General features: G+C 33.2%; 1 protein-coding gene across 5 annotated transcripts in view; it reads right to left on the bottom strand.

Annotated features, from left to right (window-relative positions):
* The window catches only part of MAP3K7 (mitogen-activated protein kinase kinase kinase 7), a 64,796-nt gene continuing 52,083 nt past the window's right edge, over positions 1–12,713 (bottom strand). For all 5 annotated transcript variants that reach the window (XM_010987685.3, XM_010987686.3, XM_064486850.1 and 2 more), the window contains 4 exons: positions 10,969–11,074; positions 5,683–5,744; positions 4,899–5,014; positions 1–3,210 (listed from right to left, as the gene is read on the bottom strand). In XM_010987685.3, the coding sequence (XP_010985987.1) occupies positions 3,030–3,210; positions 4,899–5,014; positions 5,683–5,744; positions 10,969–11,074 (465 nt within the window). In that variant the 3' untranslated portion in view covers positions 1–3,029. The remainder of the gene's footprint in view (positions 3,211–4,898; positions 5,015–5,682; positions 5,745–10,968; positions 11,075–12,713) is intronic.

The following is a 12,713-nucleotide window of genomic DNA, read 5'->3' as shown; positions in this document are numbered from 1 at the left end:
TTGACTTTTCAGTTTTTATTTGATTTTGTATAAGGTAAACATGCTGCTGGAGCAGAACATCTCACAGCTCATTTGCTGATAAATCATTCACCATTTTTAATACCAAGTTTAGAATAACAATCTGAATTTTATTACAAACAAAAATAAATCTAAAAAGCGTCCTTCAATTATACAGTATGCACAAGGATTTCTGCATTACATCATTTTACATAAAATGTTCTGAATGACAGAAGTAGAACTTCCTACCATTTGAAGAGAGGAGCTGACTGCTGAAAACCACACACACTTACAGAAAGAAACAGAAGTTTCACAGGGAAGGCCTGTGATCTCTGGCTACAGGCAGGAGCTGAAACTAGAAACATAAAAGAAACTTGGCGAAAAAAAGACATTCAATACTCTAAAATACTTCAGCAAAAATAGTCAAACATTTGTAAACAACTTTTAAACAGATCTCTTCAATATGCTATGTTGCTATAAGGTAAATACTTTTAACTGATTTGACTCAAAAAAGCTATTTTTACTGCTGAGGAATATTTTCCTCTAGGTTAGATAAAAGCTTTGTTTTCTTTCCCTGGAGGCAAAAGTAAAACATAATTAGGGCTTTTTCAACGACTGTGAATTTGTTAGACACTTGCTTGTCTGTTTTCTATTTCCACCCCCCAAAACGAGAGTTAGAATAAATGGTAAAACCAGAATTAATAACAAATTTGGCTCCTTGTTAACATCTCTGTTAGAAGGGTTGATGGGTGAGGACACTGATGAAACGGGCTGAGGATTTTAATTATCCCTGCAATCCTTTTCTCCCATCAGCAAGGATAATCAGGATTTAAAAAATATAAGCTGGGCAACACAAGTACTTAAAACAAAGTAAGGCTGAACTGCACTCGGTGTCCAGGACAACTACAGGACTTAAGACCCCCAGGAACATACTGTAAACAAACAAGCAAGTGTTCAACAGCCTTTTTTTTTTTGGCACCATGATTTAAAACCACTATTTTCTTCCATTTACCTATTTGGGATATTTTTATGAAGTGACTGCATGTAATAATAATAATAATAATAATAATAAAAAATTTTTCCTTTATGTATGTAATATATAGCAAAAACACATTAATGACTAGAAATAAAAATTGAGATCTATAATGCTAAATTCTAATGGAAAAGTTAAGGCTTAGCATCCACGCTTGGCTATCTCATGCTCAGAGATAATCAGAACAATCTCTAAACACTGGCTAGGTCCCTTTTGGTGGAGTGACAGATGTCAATACAAGCAGCCGTACTATGGAAGAGTGAAGCTTTTCCTAAGAGTTATTTTATGTGCCAATTTTATTTTACTATTAATACGCTGAACCTAATATCACTTTCAGCCAGGTAATTATTTGGAAATGAAAACCCTCCTTGTATTTAAGTGAAGTGATGGTAGATATTTATTTACCAGAAACTTTCTAATAATAGATTCTGAAGAAGCTAAAATGACACAGTTTAGTACAAACTGTCCTTTACCTTTATTGCTTGTATACACAAGAAATACATTATAAAACTCAGTGGGAAGAGGGAAAAATAATGGAAGAAAAAGTTATCTGCTTTAGCATTTTAAGAATAGTTTTGATAACTTCTTAGATCAACTTGCTTATCTGAAACAGAGCAAAACTACGGTACAATCACGATATATTTCTAATAATCACAACAATTATGCTTTCATTTTTAATTTTCTCTCCATAAAATATTAATGCTATAAAAATGAGGTTGATGACATCCCTATTTAAAAGACATCTTGTACTGGTATCAAAATGTAATTTATTTTAATACCAACTGAAAAAATAGAGCTTATATAGTCTATTATTTCACTGAAGTTTTATTATTACTTTTATTTTCAAAGTTGATAGCAAAGCTATTGTTAACAATATAAATTTTCTCTTTATAAGTGAAATTCTTTCAAAAATGTTGAAAGGCAGCAGGCATTCTAGGATGGGCTTGCAAGGAAAATCAATTACTCCAATTCTAATAAATAATTTGGATGCTGGAATAATTTAGATATACTCCTTTAACTCCCTCACTAACCTGTCCTCATCTGCCAGGTTTTTCACTCATTTGGTATTGTAAAAGAAATCTAAGCCCAAACTTGTTAGCTGGAGCAATTATTTCTATTTTCCATTATTTCTCTTTAGCTTTTCAAATATACAGTAAAACAAGCCAATAATCATTGCAGGATGGAATGATCATTTAAACTGGATCATGTTCATTTACCTTTTAATTTCATTTAAGGGATATTAATATTAGAATCTTAAAAGCTTTACAGTTTCAACACACATACACGCAATCACAGAATTAAAAATCTTTTATACTTAAAAAAAAAAAGAGTTCCATTTTGTTCAATGTATTACAGTCAAATTTTAGTCTACTGAAATATGTTTTTCTTAAATATGGCAGCCGCCACTTACCTTTAAATATTTTATGGATGGAACTAAGTTCAGTACTGATCCAAGGATGCTGGCATCAAAACCCTCACTCTCAACTATCCCTAAGGATTCTGCATTTCTATAAGGTACCACCAATTATTCTAGATTTATAATACCCTGTCTTTAACTTGGTATATACCATCTTTTGGAAAAAAAAATTCTTGGTTTTTTTGAGATGAGATACAAGAACAAAATCATTCTTGAGGTTCCACCTCGAAAAAAAAGATGATGTTTGCACACAGCAGCTAGTTTGATACCTCTGTTTTTGTTAGGCTAGCCTTCACACAACAAGCATGCATACACAGCCACGGTTCACTGCATCTGTTCTGAAGTTGAGAACTGCTGCTTATTCAAGTAGAGATGCCCCCATGTTATGGAAGGAGACAGTTGAATTGCATGTCCACCATGAGAAAAGGAAAATAAACGATGAAACAAATGCAGCAAATTAGGCAGCTGGCATTCAGAACACGCCAAAAAGCTAACACTCATCAATTGTCATTATAAGGGTTTTTCTTTCCTTAAAAAAGAAGTCTTTCTTTGCATATTTTAAAATTTAACAGTCCCAAAGAATCATGAAGTGCCTTGTCGTTTTTGCTGCTGACTTCTGATGACATCTAGTTGTTTTTTGCATTGCTGATAGTAAGTAGAAAGGCTTTTGTTTTCATCTAAAAGCTTTTTATGTTCCTGTACCAGACGAGATGTATTTTGCTGGTCCTTTTCATCCTGGTCCAGTTCTGCAACTAGTTCTTGCCTAAAAACAAATACCACATATTACATATGATGGAAAAATTCATACCGTAATAGCTGATGATGGAAGCTCAATTAATTAGTAGAACTTTAATTCTGTGTTTATCATTATGCATCTTAGATACAAAACTCAAATACAACTATGGGCTGGAATGGAAACTATTATCCACTCCTCTGGTGTAATCAAATATCATAATCCTTTTAATAAGCAACTCTACTTAGAACAGATAAAATGGTATAATAAAAGTTGGAGAAAGTTTCATTTGGTATCCCTTTTGTGTAGAAAGGAATAAAAAAGGCTGGGAAGGGCTTTATCTGGCTACAGGACAATAAAGGACAATAGCACTTGAAGTTTTTATCATTCACATGTATTCATATTCATATTCTGAAGTCACAACCCTATTTAACTATAGTGAAAAGTGGTAGCTAATTGAACATTTGCAGGCTAATTAAAATATGTGCTATTCAACTTAAAAATCTCTATCCTATTTTAAAATAGTGTAAAGAATACAAAGTACCACTTTTTAACCACTCACTTTGCAACCATTTCCAGGAAAGAACCTCAGAGTCTTTAACATCCTGATAAACTTCCAGTGCCTTTTATTTGGGGAATATTATGTGTTGGCTCCTAAAGTGAGGCCACTGGGTATAACTGAATAATTAATGAAAAGTTCTCCAACAAAAACTTACTAGTAATACTTCTTATTTAAAGTAAGAATTTAAAATCAATTAAAACTGTCCGTTTTCACAGTGCCTCCCAATTTACCACCTGTTTCTTCCCAGCATGGAACTCCTCTTTCAAATGATTAAAGTATGAAAAAAGTACAGGTTAAATATATGACATAAGAAATACAGATTTTTTTTTTCTTAACATAAAATGTCAGCAGTTCCATATTAGTTCTACAGTTTGCAGACTCTAGTATTTAATCTCGTATCTAGCTTTACTTTTAAAATATTACATTGAATTCATCTAAATCATTGTATTAGTAAATTGTGAAAAAACTATTGCCTACTCCCACCTTTGGGAAGTACCAGCATAAACCAGCTTCACAGGTATACAACTTCACGAAGGTCATGCTCAAGAAAACTGAAATATTGTTTTTAAGATCTCAAATAGAGAAGAATGGAAACGGGACTATATTTCTTTAAAAGGGGAAGAAGGCAGATCTCTACATCTCCTAGAAAAACCCGGTGTGAGCATAAAACTCCCCAGAAAAACACTCACAGGTATAAAAGAAAGCCCTCTAATAAGTAATTTTACTCTCTTAAACATACACCTGGAAAGAATACATCTATAAAAATGTTTCTAAGATAAAGCACAACTGAACATTAGTAAATAAGATTATTTTATCTCTGCCAAGGAAACAATAAATTTTTTAACAATAAATCTAAACAGCTTCTAACTTTAAAATTCTGAGAACATAAAACACATGGTTATGAGCATCAGTTTATTTTCCTTAGTTATAGTTTCCTAATATAATAAGATGTCGCCAAGAGTTGAATTTTACATGAAAAATTAGCCAAAGGGTGCTTAAAACAAACATAAACACACAGAAAATTTACAAGTTAGAAAAATGCTTAATGATTAATTCTAAAAATTACAGTTTTCAGGTCTTTAAATAATATTGTACCCTAACATATTTTAAACTCAAAATATTTATGTTTTATTTTTATTCATAAATGATAACTTACTTTCTCTGTAGTAACAATGCAATTTCTGTTTGGACTTTCATATATTCTTGTGCCATTTTACAATGCTGTTCAAATACTGCCATGGATTCTTTGGAGTTTGGGCACGGTGCTAGAGGCTGAAAATAAATCAGGAATGTTAAAACATAATTAAATCAAATCTCAGTATCTATCTGAGAGTTAAGACAGAGACTGTGATATATTTTTATAGCACTTAAAGCAATAATCTTTTAAAAATAAGTGTTAAACCATGCCTAGAAAATCTGTGTCCTCTTGTCAGCGTTAACTCAGATCTTAAATTTACACTTGCTGTTTTAACACTTTTGTTGTTACAAAGAATTGTAACTAGAGTACTCTCCACCTCTGGTTTTATATTTCAGGTTGCCAAACTTTATTTTACTGAAAGATGTTTACAACTCTCATACTCATGAGGAGACACTGAAGTATATTACTTACATTTTCAGTCACCATAAACACGTAGAAATGAGTTTATATGAGTTGTATATTTTAATGCACTAAAAATTAAGAAAAATGCTATTCTTGGCAGTCTTGAACAAAGATATGAGTATTTTAAGATGATTATTAGAATGGGATCACATGATTTTAAATTTGATTAACTTAACTGAGAATCAGTTATTTTAGCTTGATTTTAAAAAGTTTAAGGAGGTCAACAAAAAGCATAAATAAATGAATATACAATGAGAGATAGGAAAACAGCTGTCCCCTTTCAAGATAAACTTCTCTGAAAAGGAAAAAGTAAACTTCACTGAGAACAGTACTGCTTTACCTGTAGTTGGTGATCCAGTGTAAGATAAGCCATTGGGATGGAATTATCTGATCCATTGGTATCTGGAATTAAACCATGTATTTTATTTATTTTCTGTCATAAATAATTACAAACAAAAAGCAAGAGAGCATGCATGAGATACTGGTATTGTTTTTCCTAAAGGAAAATAAAAGTTATTGATACTGGTAATTTTTGAATTCTAAAGGTTGACAGAGTACATCCAATTACAGATAATTAGAATGCCACCATACTCATACCTACAATTTAAGTTGGCTATAAGTTGAATAGAACACAATATATTAAAGCATGTAAGCCCTTGTTTAATTAAAAACAAAAATAGTGATATGACACCTTTATATTTTAAATTCAGTCTTAACTGACTCTACTTAATCAAACCTCGTATTTCTTTCTTTCCTTGATTATGCTAAGTTTACTAAAAGGCTGTGTCAATTCCAGCAACATCAGTTGTCCTTAACAGGGAAAGGGAGAAAACAAGAGACACACTTTCAGTGGATCATTTTCAATTAGTATAGATTCTAATGTGAGCCGCCCATCCCACCCCACCCCTCTCAACGAGACTCACTACAGAAAACGAGAGGTGTTATTACTGGGCATATATCACACACATGGACAGTATGGAACCCGTGACCCAGTGTCATGCCCAAAACAGTTAAATTCAAACAACCAATTCTATCAAACTATTTGAAGAGACAGGTTTTGCTTCTATTTTCAAAGAGGTAAAACTGCCATAACAACTTGCAAGAGAAGCATGGCATGGTCTCTTTCCAACATTAACATTTATGTACAACAGTTCCAGAAGTGGACAGGATAACTGTGAAGTAATATGGGCTTTCTCTTTCTGAAGTAGCTGCTTTCCCATTGTTAACAGAGATAAATGAGCTAAACGAGTGAGCTGTTCAGCCCTTTCTCTGACAAGTGACTCCTTGAAAGAGTGGTGCGGATAAAGGCAAGGTCAGGATGACAAGGCACTGCCTCAAATGCAGTAAGAAACTACGACAGTCTGATGTTCAGTAACCTTGTAATTTACTGCTGACAGATATTTCAGTTTTAGTTGTTTTTTTTTTTTTAAAAAAAAGCCATTGAGAATGTGCTTGCAAATAACTCCAAAAGCTAAGCTAAATCAGACCAAACGAGATAATGCACGTAAGGAAAACCACGCAATGCTAGCTAGCATATGGTAAGCACTCAACACATCACTGCTGGTGGTGGTTATTATTATTATTTGTATTATTGATACTAAATGAAGAATTGGGAAAGGATGGCAATTTTAAATACTCAAGTTTACATTTCAGATTAAAAAAGTAATGTTAATTAAATACTGGAGTGTAATAATGAAAGAAGAACAGAAGAACTCTACTGCCCAGGAGAGTCTTTAGCTTAAAATCATACCAATATAAAGGTTTTTCTGAAATGGCTAAACAAGAAATACATTTATTTTTCTGATTAACCCTCTCTCCACTCCCTACAATAGTTTCAAATAATGATCCCACTGAACACTACTTTCCACAAAATTAAACTTATTAAAAATGATTCCCCCTGACCTACTGGAAAAATTTAGGGTCTTGAAAGAGTTTCTTCTGTTTAATACCTCCACTCCTATCACTTTGTTAAATTTTTGATATTGATATATCTTATCAAATCAGTTCCCTATACCTGATATGTGTTTCAGACTTAAACGTATCAGTGTTTCACAGTATTCTGGGGGTGAAAAAAAAAGTCCAAGGATTGTGCTATTCCAACAGTTCTGAAGCCCTTTCTTTGATAGTGGGGAACATATGGTTCTTTATTGAATTTCACCTGTTCTTTAAAACCCAAAAGTGAAATTTTACTTTCTCACTTAAACTGAAATTTAGCTTTAAGTCTCTGGTCACAAGTTAGCAAAGTTATTCCACAAAAGTTTGTCTTTTAATGTTTTAATTCTGGTCAAATCTAATAACCTCCCTTCCTAAATGTCGAGACTCACATTGACTTGGTTAAGTTAGGTGAAATCTCTTTTCTAGCCCCTTAAACACAATACCTATTTACTATCTCATGTTCTTTTAAGTATGTGTTCCCTTCATGTGGAATGCTGTCTTCTCCTTTCTGACTAAAGACAAATCTCACTATTTTACAAAAAATTCAGAGAGCACGCCAGGTCTCACCTATGACTATTAAAACACTCAGCTTGTACTGTAAATGTAGTTTACTATATAGCATGATGAATTTATTTTTAATATGTGAGTATTATGACTCTAGTCAGATGGCAAGCAGTGGGGTATGTCTTAAATGTCTATCTTTGCAAAGTGTTAAGCATGGGAGAAAAACCTCCAGTGAATATTCCCTCCCACTGTGGTGTCCTCTTCTATGTCTAGGCATCTCTCTCACAGCTGTATGTATGCATGCCTTTCTTTATCTCAAATATTAGTAGAAACCCAAGAGCACTTATGTGTTACGATTATTAAGTCACTGTGCTCTTTATTTTTCTCTGAAATAACACAAAAATCTCTCCCCTTTTTAATTAAAAAAATCTAATTAATTAGGTTCTTTTTTTAAACTGAAGCACAGTTGATTTACAATGTTGTAGTAGTTTCAGTTACACACATATATGTGTGTGTGTGTGTGTATGTATGTATTATGTGTATATTTTTCACACTTTTCCATTATAGATTATTGTAAGATATTGAATACAGTTCCCTGTGCTATACAGTAGGTCCTTGTTGTTTATCTATTTTATATATAGTAGTGTGTATGTTAATCCCAAACTCCTAATTTATCCTCCCCTACTTCCCCTTTAGTAACCATAAGTTTGTTTTCTATGTCTGAGTTGATTTCTGTTTTGTAAATAAATTCATTTGTATCATTCTTTTAGATTCTACATATAAGTGATATCATTTGTCTTTGTCTAACTTACTTCTCTTAATATGATAATCTCTAGGTCCATCCATGTTGCTGCAAATGGCACTATTTCGTTCTTTTTCATGGCTGAATAATATTACACACACACACACACACACACACACACACACATACACACACACACACACACACACACACACACACCTTTATCCAGTCATCTGTTGATAGCCATTTAGGTTACTACTGTATCTAGGCTACTGTAAACAGTGCTACTATGAACACTGGTGTGCATGTATCTTTTCAAATTAGTTTTCTCCAGATTTACGCCCAGGAGTGGGATTGCTGGATCATAGGGTATCTCTATTTTAGCTTTTTAAGGAACCTCCACACTGCTCACCATAGCAGCTGCACCAATTTACATTCCCACCAACAGTGTAGGAGGGTTCCTTTTTCTCCACACCCTCTCTAGCATCTATTACTTGTAGACTTTTAAATGATGGCCATTCTGACTGGTGTGAGGTGATACACACCAGTTTTAGTTTGCATTTCTCTAATAATTAGCAATATTTTGATTGGCATTTCTCTAATAATTAGCAATATTTTGAGCATCTTTTCATGTGTCTGTTGGCCATCTGTATGTCTTCCTGGGTTGTTTAAACTTACGAACGCATTTCTAATTTTTATTTTTTACCTGTATCTTACTTACAATTTATTATTTTAGCTTAAGTAGTTATCAATACTTTTATTAGAAAGAGTGCAATGCTGAAATTCATTAATTATAAATTTAAACCAGATTCTCAATTTCTAAAACTGTATTCAAAATTATTTAAAAACAATAACCACACACTTGCAGCACATTTCAGGGCAAACACAAAATTCAGCTGATACTCCAACCTGGACCTATGTACACGGCAAACACAAAATTCAGCTGATACTCCAACCTGGACCTATGTACAATGTCTAGCTATTAGTATTTTAGGTCCCAGAAAAGAAACAAAATGAGATGGGAGTCGGAAGGGTGGAAGAACATGTGAAAAAGAAACACAGGAGTTAGATGAGAGGGACTTAAGAGGATTTTGATTTTACCCTCATGAATTCAGTCTGCCACATGCTGACTGGCATGGCTAGATTAGTCCAGGATGAAGTGAGAAATCCCAGCAAATGCTATAATGTCAGGGCGAGTACTCCCTCACCAAAAGGTGTTGGAATCAAAAAGAGCTGACACTACCTGAATGTTAATGATAAAATCTGTCGAGCATTTATTTCTCTGTCCATCTCTGAGGAGAAGCACATTATGAGAAATTCGGCACATGTGCTGAGTAGGGGTGAATGTTCTGGACAATCCTAGGCTGGGCTGTGCTGGGGGTGAAACAGTTTTTGCCACCACTAAATTTAAACTTACTAAAACTAGAGAGTACACCCAAGGCTAAACATAGTTCTATCTTACATGACACAGAGAAAAGCCACTCAGTTAATTTTTTAAATTAAATTATAAACTTGACTAAATCACGCCACATATCTATAAATACTTGTAAGCAGTATTTTAGTTCATAAGGACAGAAAGCTGACTTCTGAATTTCAATTTAATTGCCACTATTAATAACATAGTTGATCTCGTATAAAATCCCAAACGGTTTAATTTTCCAAGGTCTAAGAGATCATCTTCCCTCTCTGACATGACAACATATAAATAATCTTTACAGAAACACATTGCTGCTGCATTTATCAAGGTATTCCCTTAATACTAAGGAAAAGTTAATTCCATTATGGTACATAACTTCCTGCTTGTCCATAATGAAACTATTCCATTACTCTCTTCAGACAGGCAGATTTTAATACTAATATTTTAATTTTGACCAGTTAGTTATTCATGTTGAGGAATTTTAACAACTCTTAGATTTTTAAAAGTCTATTTAACAGAGTATTTATATAACTGAAATGAGGTCTCTTTATCAGATAAAAATGATTCAAAAGCCCAATGGACAGAAATTTTTTTCTCACCAGGGTACATGATAGCCTGTGTTTTTAAAACAAAAGACTGAGATGAAGATGATTATTTTACCATTCTGCTGATTTTAGTTACTTAAAAAATGAGAGTTTACTACTATCATCTAGTCGGATGGATCATAATAGAAAACTCAGAGTGAAGCATCAAAAATAGAATATCTTTCTATTTGGAAAAAAGCCTAAAACAAACCATCTTCAAAATACATGTTTAGTATCTTGTGGGAAAAAACACAGAGGGCAAGGTAGTGTCTGTCAAAAAGACATTTTAAAATTTATTGGTAAATATTTGATCTTATTAATGGGAAAATCTAAACTACTGTATAATGCCTGCCTTTGTAAACACTAGAGCAATGATACGACTAAACGAATATAAACATGATGAACGCAACTTTATAATTATAATGAGGAAATAAAACTGGTCACCTGTGGAATCATCAGGGGTCCATGGATGACTTCGAGCTGGCTTTTCTGAGGTTGGTCCTGAGGTAGTGATCATTCTGATGCTAGGACTGGATGACCTACTGCTCACCTGCAGGGAAAAGTGACAGGAGGAACAAAATGTGATTTTGATATAAAAACAAAAATAACAAGAGAAAATTCCATTACAAGGCAAAGGACAGACTTCCATTTCTACCAGAAGAGGCCCCAAAACACTTACAAGAGACAAATGAATCCTCTAACACTATTTAATTAATAGACATATGTTAAAAAATTTATGTGCACTCATACATAATATGTCTTAAAAACTGACAAGCTTACAAGAAAGTAAGGGAAATTCTCTGAGACTAGAAATAAAGTCTAGCAAGTGCTTACGCAGGTAGACCTGGGAATTTCAATTAAACACCAATGGCCTAGAGGAATGCACTCAGAGGAATAGGGCATAAAGTGCTGGACTTTTGTGGGATCAAAGTAAGACCTGAGAACTTTCTGTTTAAAGCTAAAACCCAAGAAAGGCTTCACTAGCAGGGAAAAAGTAAACTGGTGAAAAAGACTACCCTACAAAAGCAATAGCAAGTAAATCTGACTGTCTTGAATACCGGCTCTGGGTGGAGCAGAGAAAATGTATCCACTGTGAATCAATTAAAAATTCCAAGATTGATGGAAGATGCAACAAATCCTAAGCAGAAAAAATAAGAGAAAATCTACATTACTGAGTTAAACATAGGGCATATGATAGTCAGATTCTACAAAACAAAGAGAAGATAATAAAAAGGCAGCCAGAGAAAAAAGATTATCCACTAAAGAATATCAGTTAGATTTCCAAAAGCAACAAGGGAAGCCAGAAGAAAGAAGAGTATCTTCAAATTGCGGAAGAAAATAACTGTCAACCTAGAATTGTTTAGTCAACAAAAATGTGGAGAATGAGGTCGAAATAACATTCTCAGATGAACAAAAACTGAGTTTATCATCCAAGACTCTTACCATAAGACTTTTTAAAGCACGTATGTTAGGGAGAAAAAAATTTTACCCTGATGAAAGAGCCAAGTTGCAATTAGGAATACTTGTAAATACAAGGATGAATCTATATACTGAAAATATTAAACAATGGAACAATGACTAATTTATAAAATTACTAAACAAATGAGTAAGATGGCACTAAAATCTGAATAGCAATAGCATACATAAGAAGAGTATAGATTTAAAAATCCTTGTACTGTTCAGAATGAGGGCAAAGACACTAATTTTAGGTTGGGCATGAGGATTAAAATTTCAAAGGCAATTACCAAAAGTAGTAATATGTAATCTCCAAACCAGAGAGACAAATAATGGAATGAGAAATATATTTCTTCAATTCAAAAAAAGGCAAGAAAGGAGAAAAAAGGGAAATAAAAGATTAGAGGGAGTAATTTATCAGTAATCATAATAAATGTAAATGGATTATAGTCTCTAGTTAAGATATTCAGAAAATCAGATTGTCAGGCTGGATAAAATGCTGTTTACGACACATATCTAACTCACAGAGACAGAGAAAACAGAAAATTAAAGACTGAAAAAAGATAACCAGGGAAAACCTACCCAAAATAAAGTTATGTAGCTGTATTAATATCAGTGAGAATTTATTTTAGGGCAAAAAAAAAATACTAGAGAAAGAGATATAATGATAAGTGGTTCAACTGAGAGTGCAACAATTCAAAACGTACATGCTGTACCTATACGTAACTTCAACA

The sequence above is a fragment of the Camelus dromedarius genome, chromosome 6 (assembly GCF_036321535.1).
Source record: "Camelus dromedarius isolate mCamDro1 chromosome 6, mCamDro1.pat, whole genome shotgun sequence".
NCBI lineage: Eukaryota > Metazoa > Chordata > Mammalia > Artiodactyla > Camelidae > Camelus > Camelus dromedarius.
The sequence above is the reverse complement of the archived record's forward strand: the minus strand, read 5'-3'. Positions and strand labels throughout refer to the sequence as shown.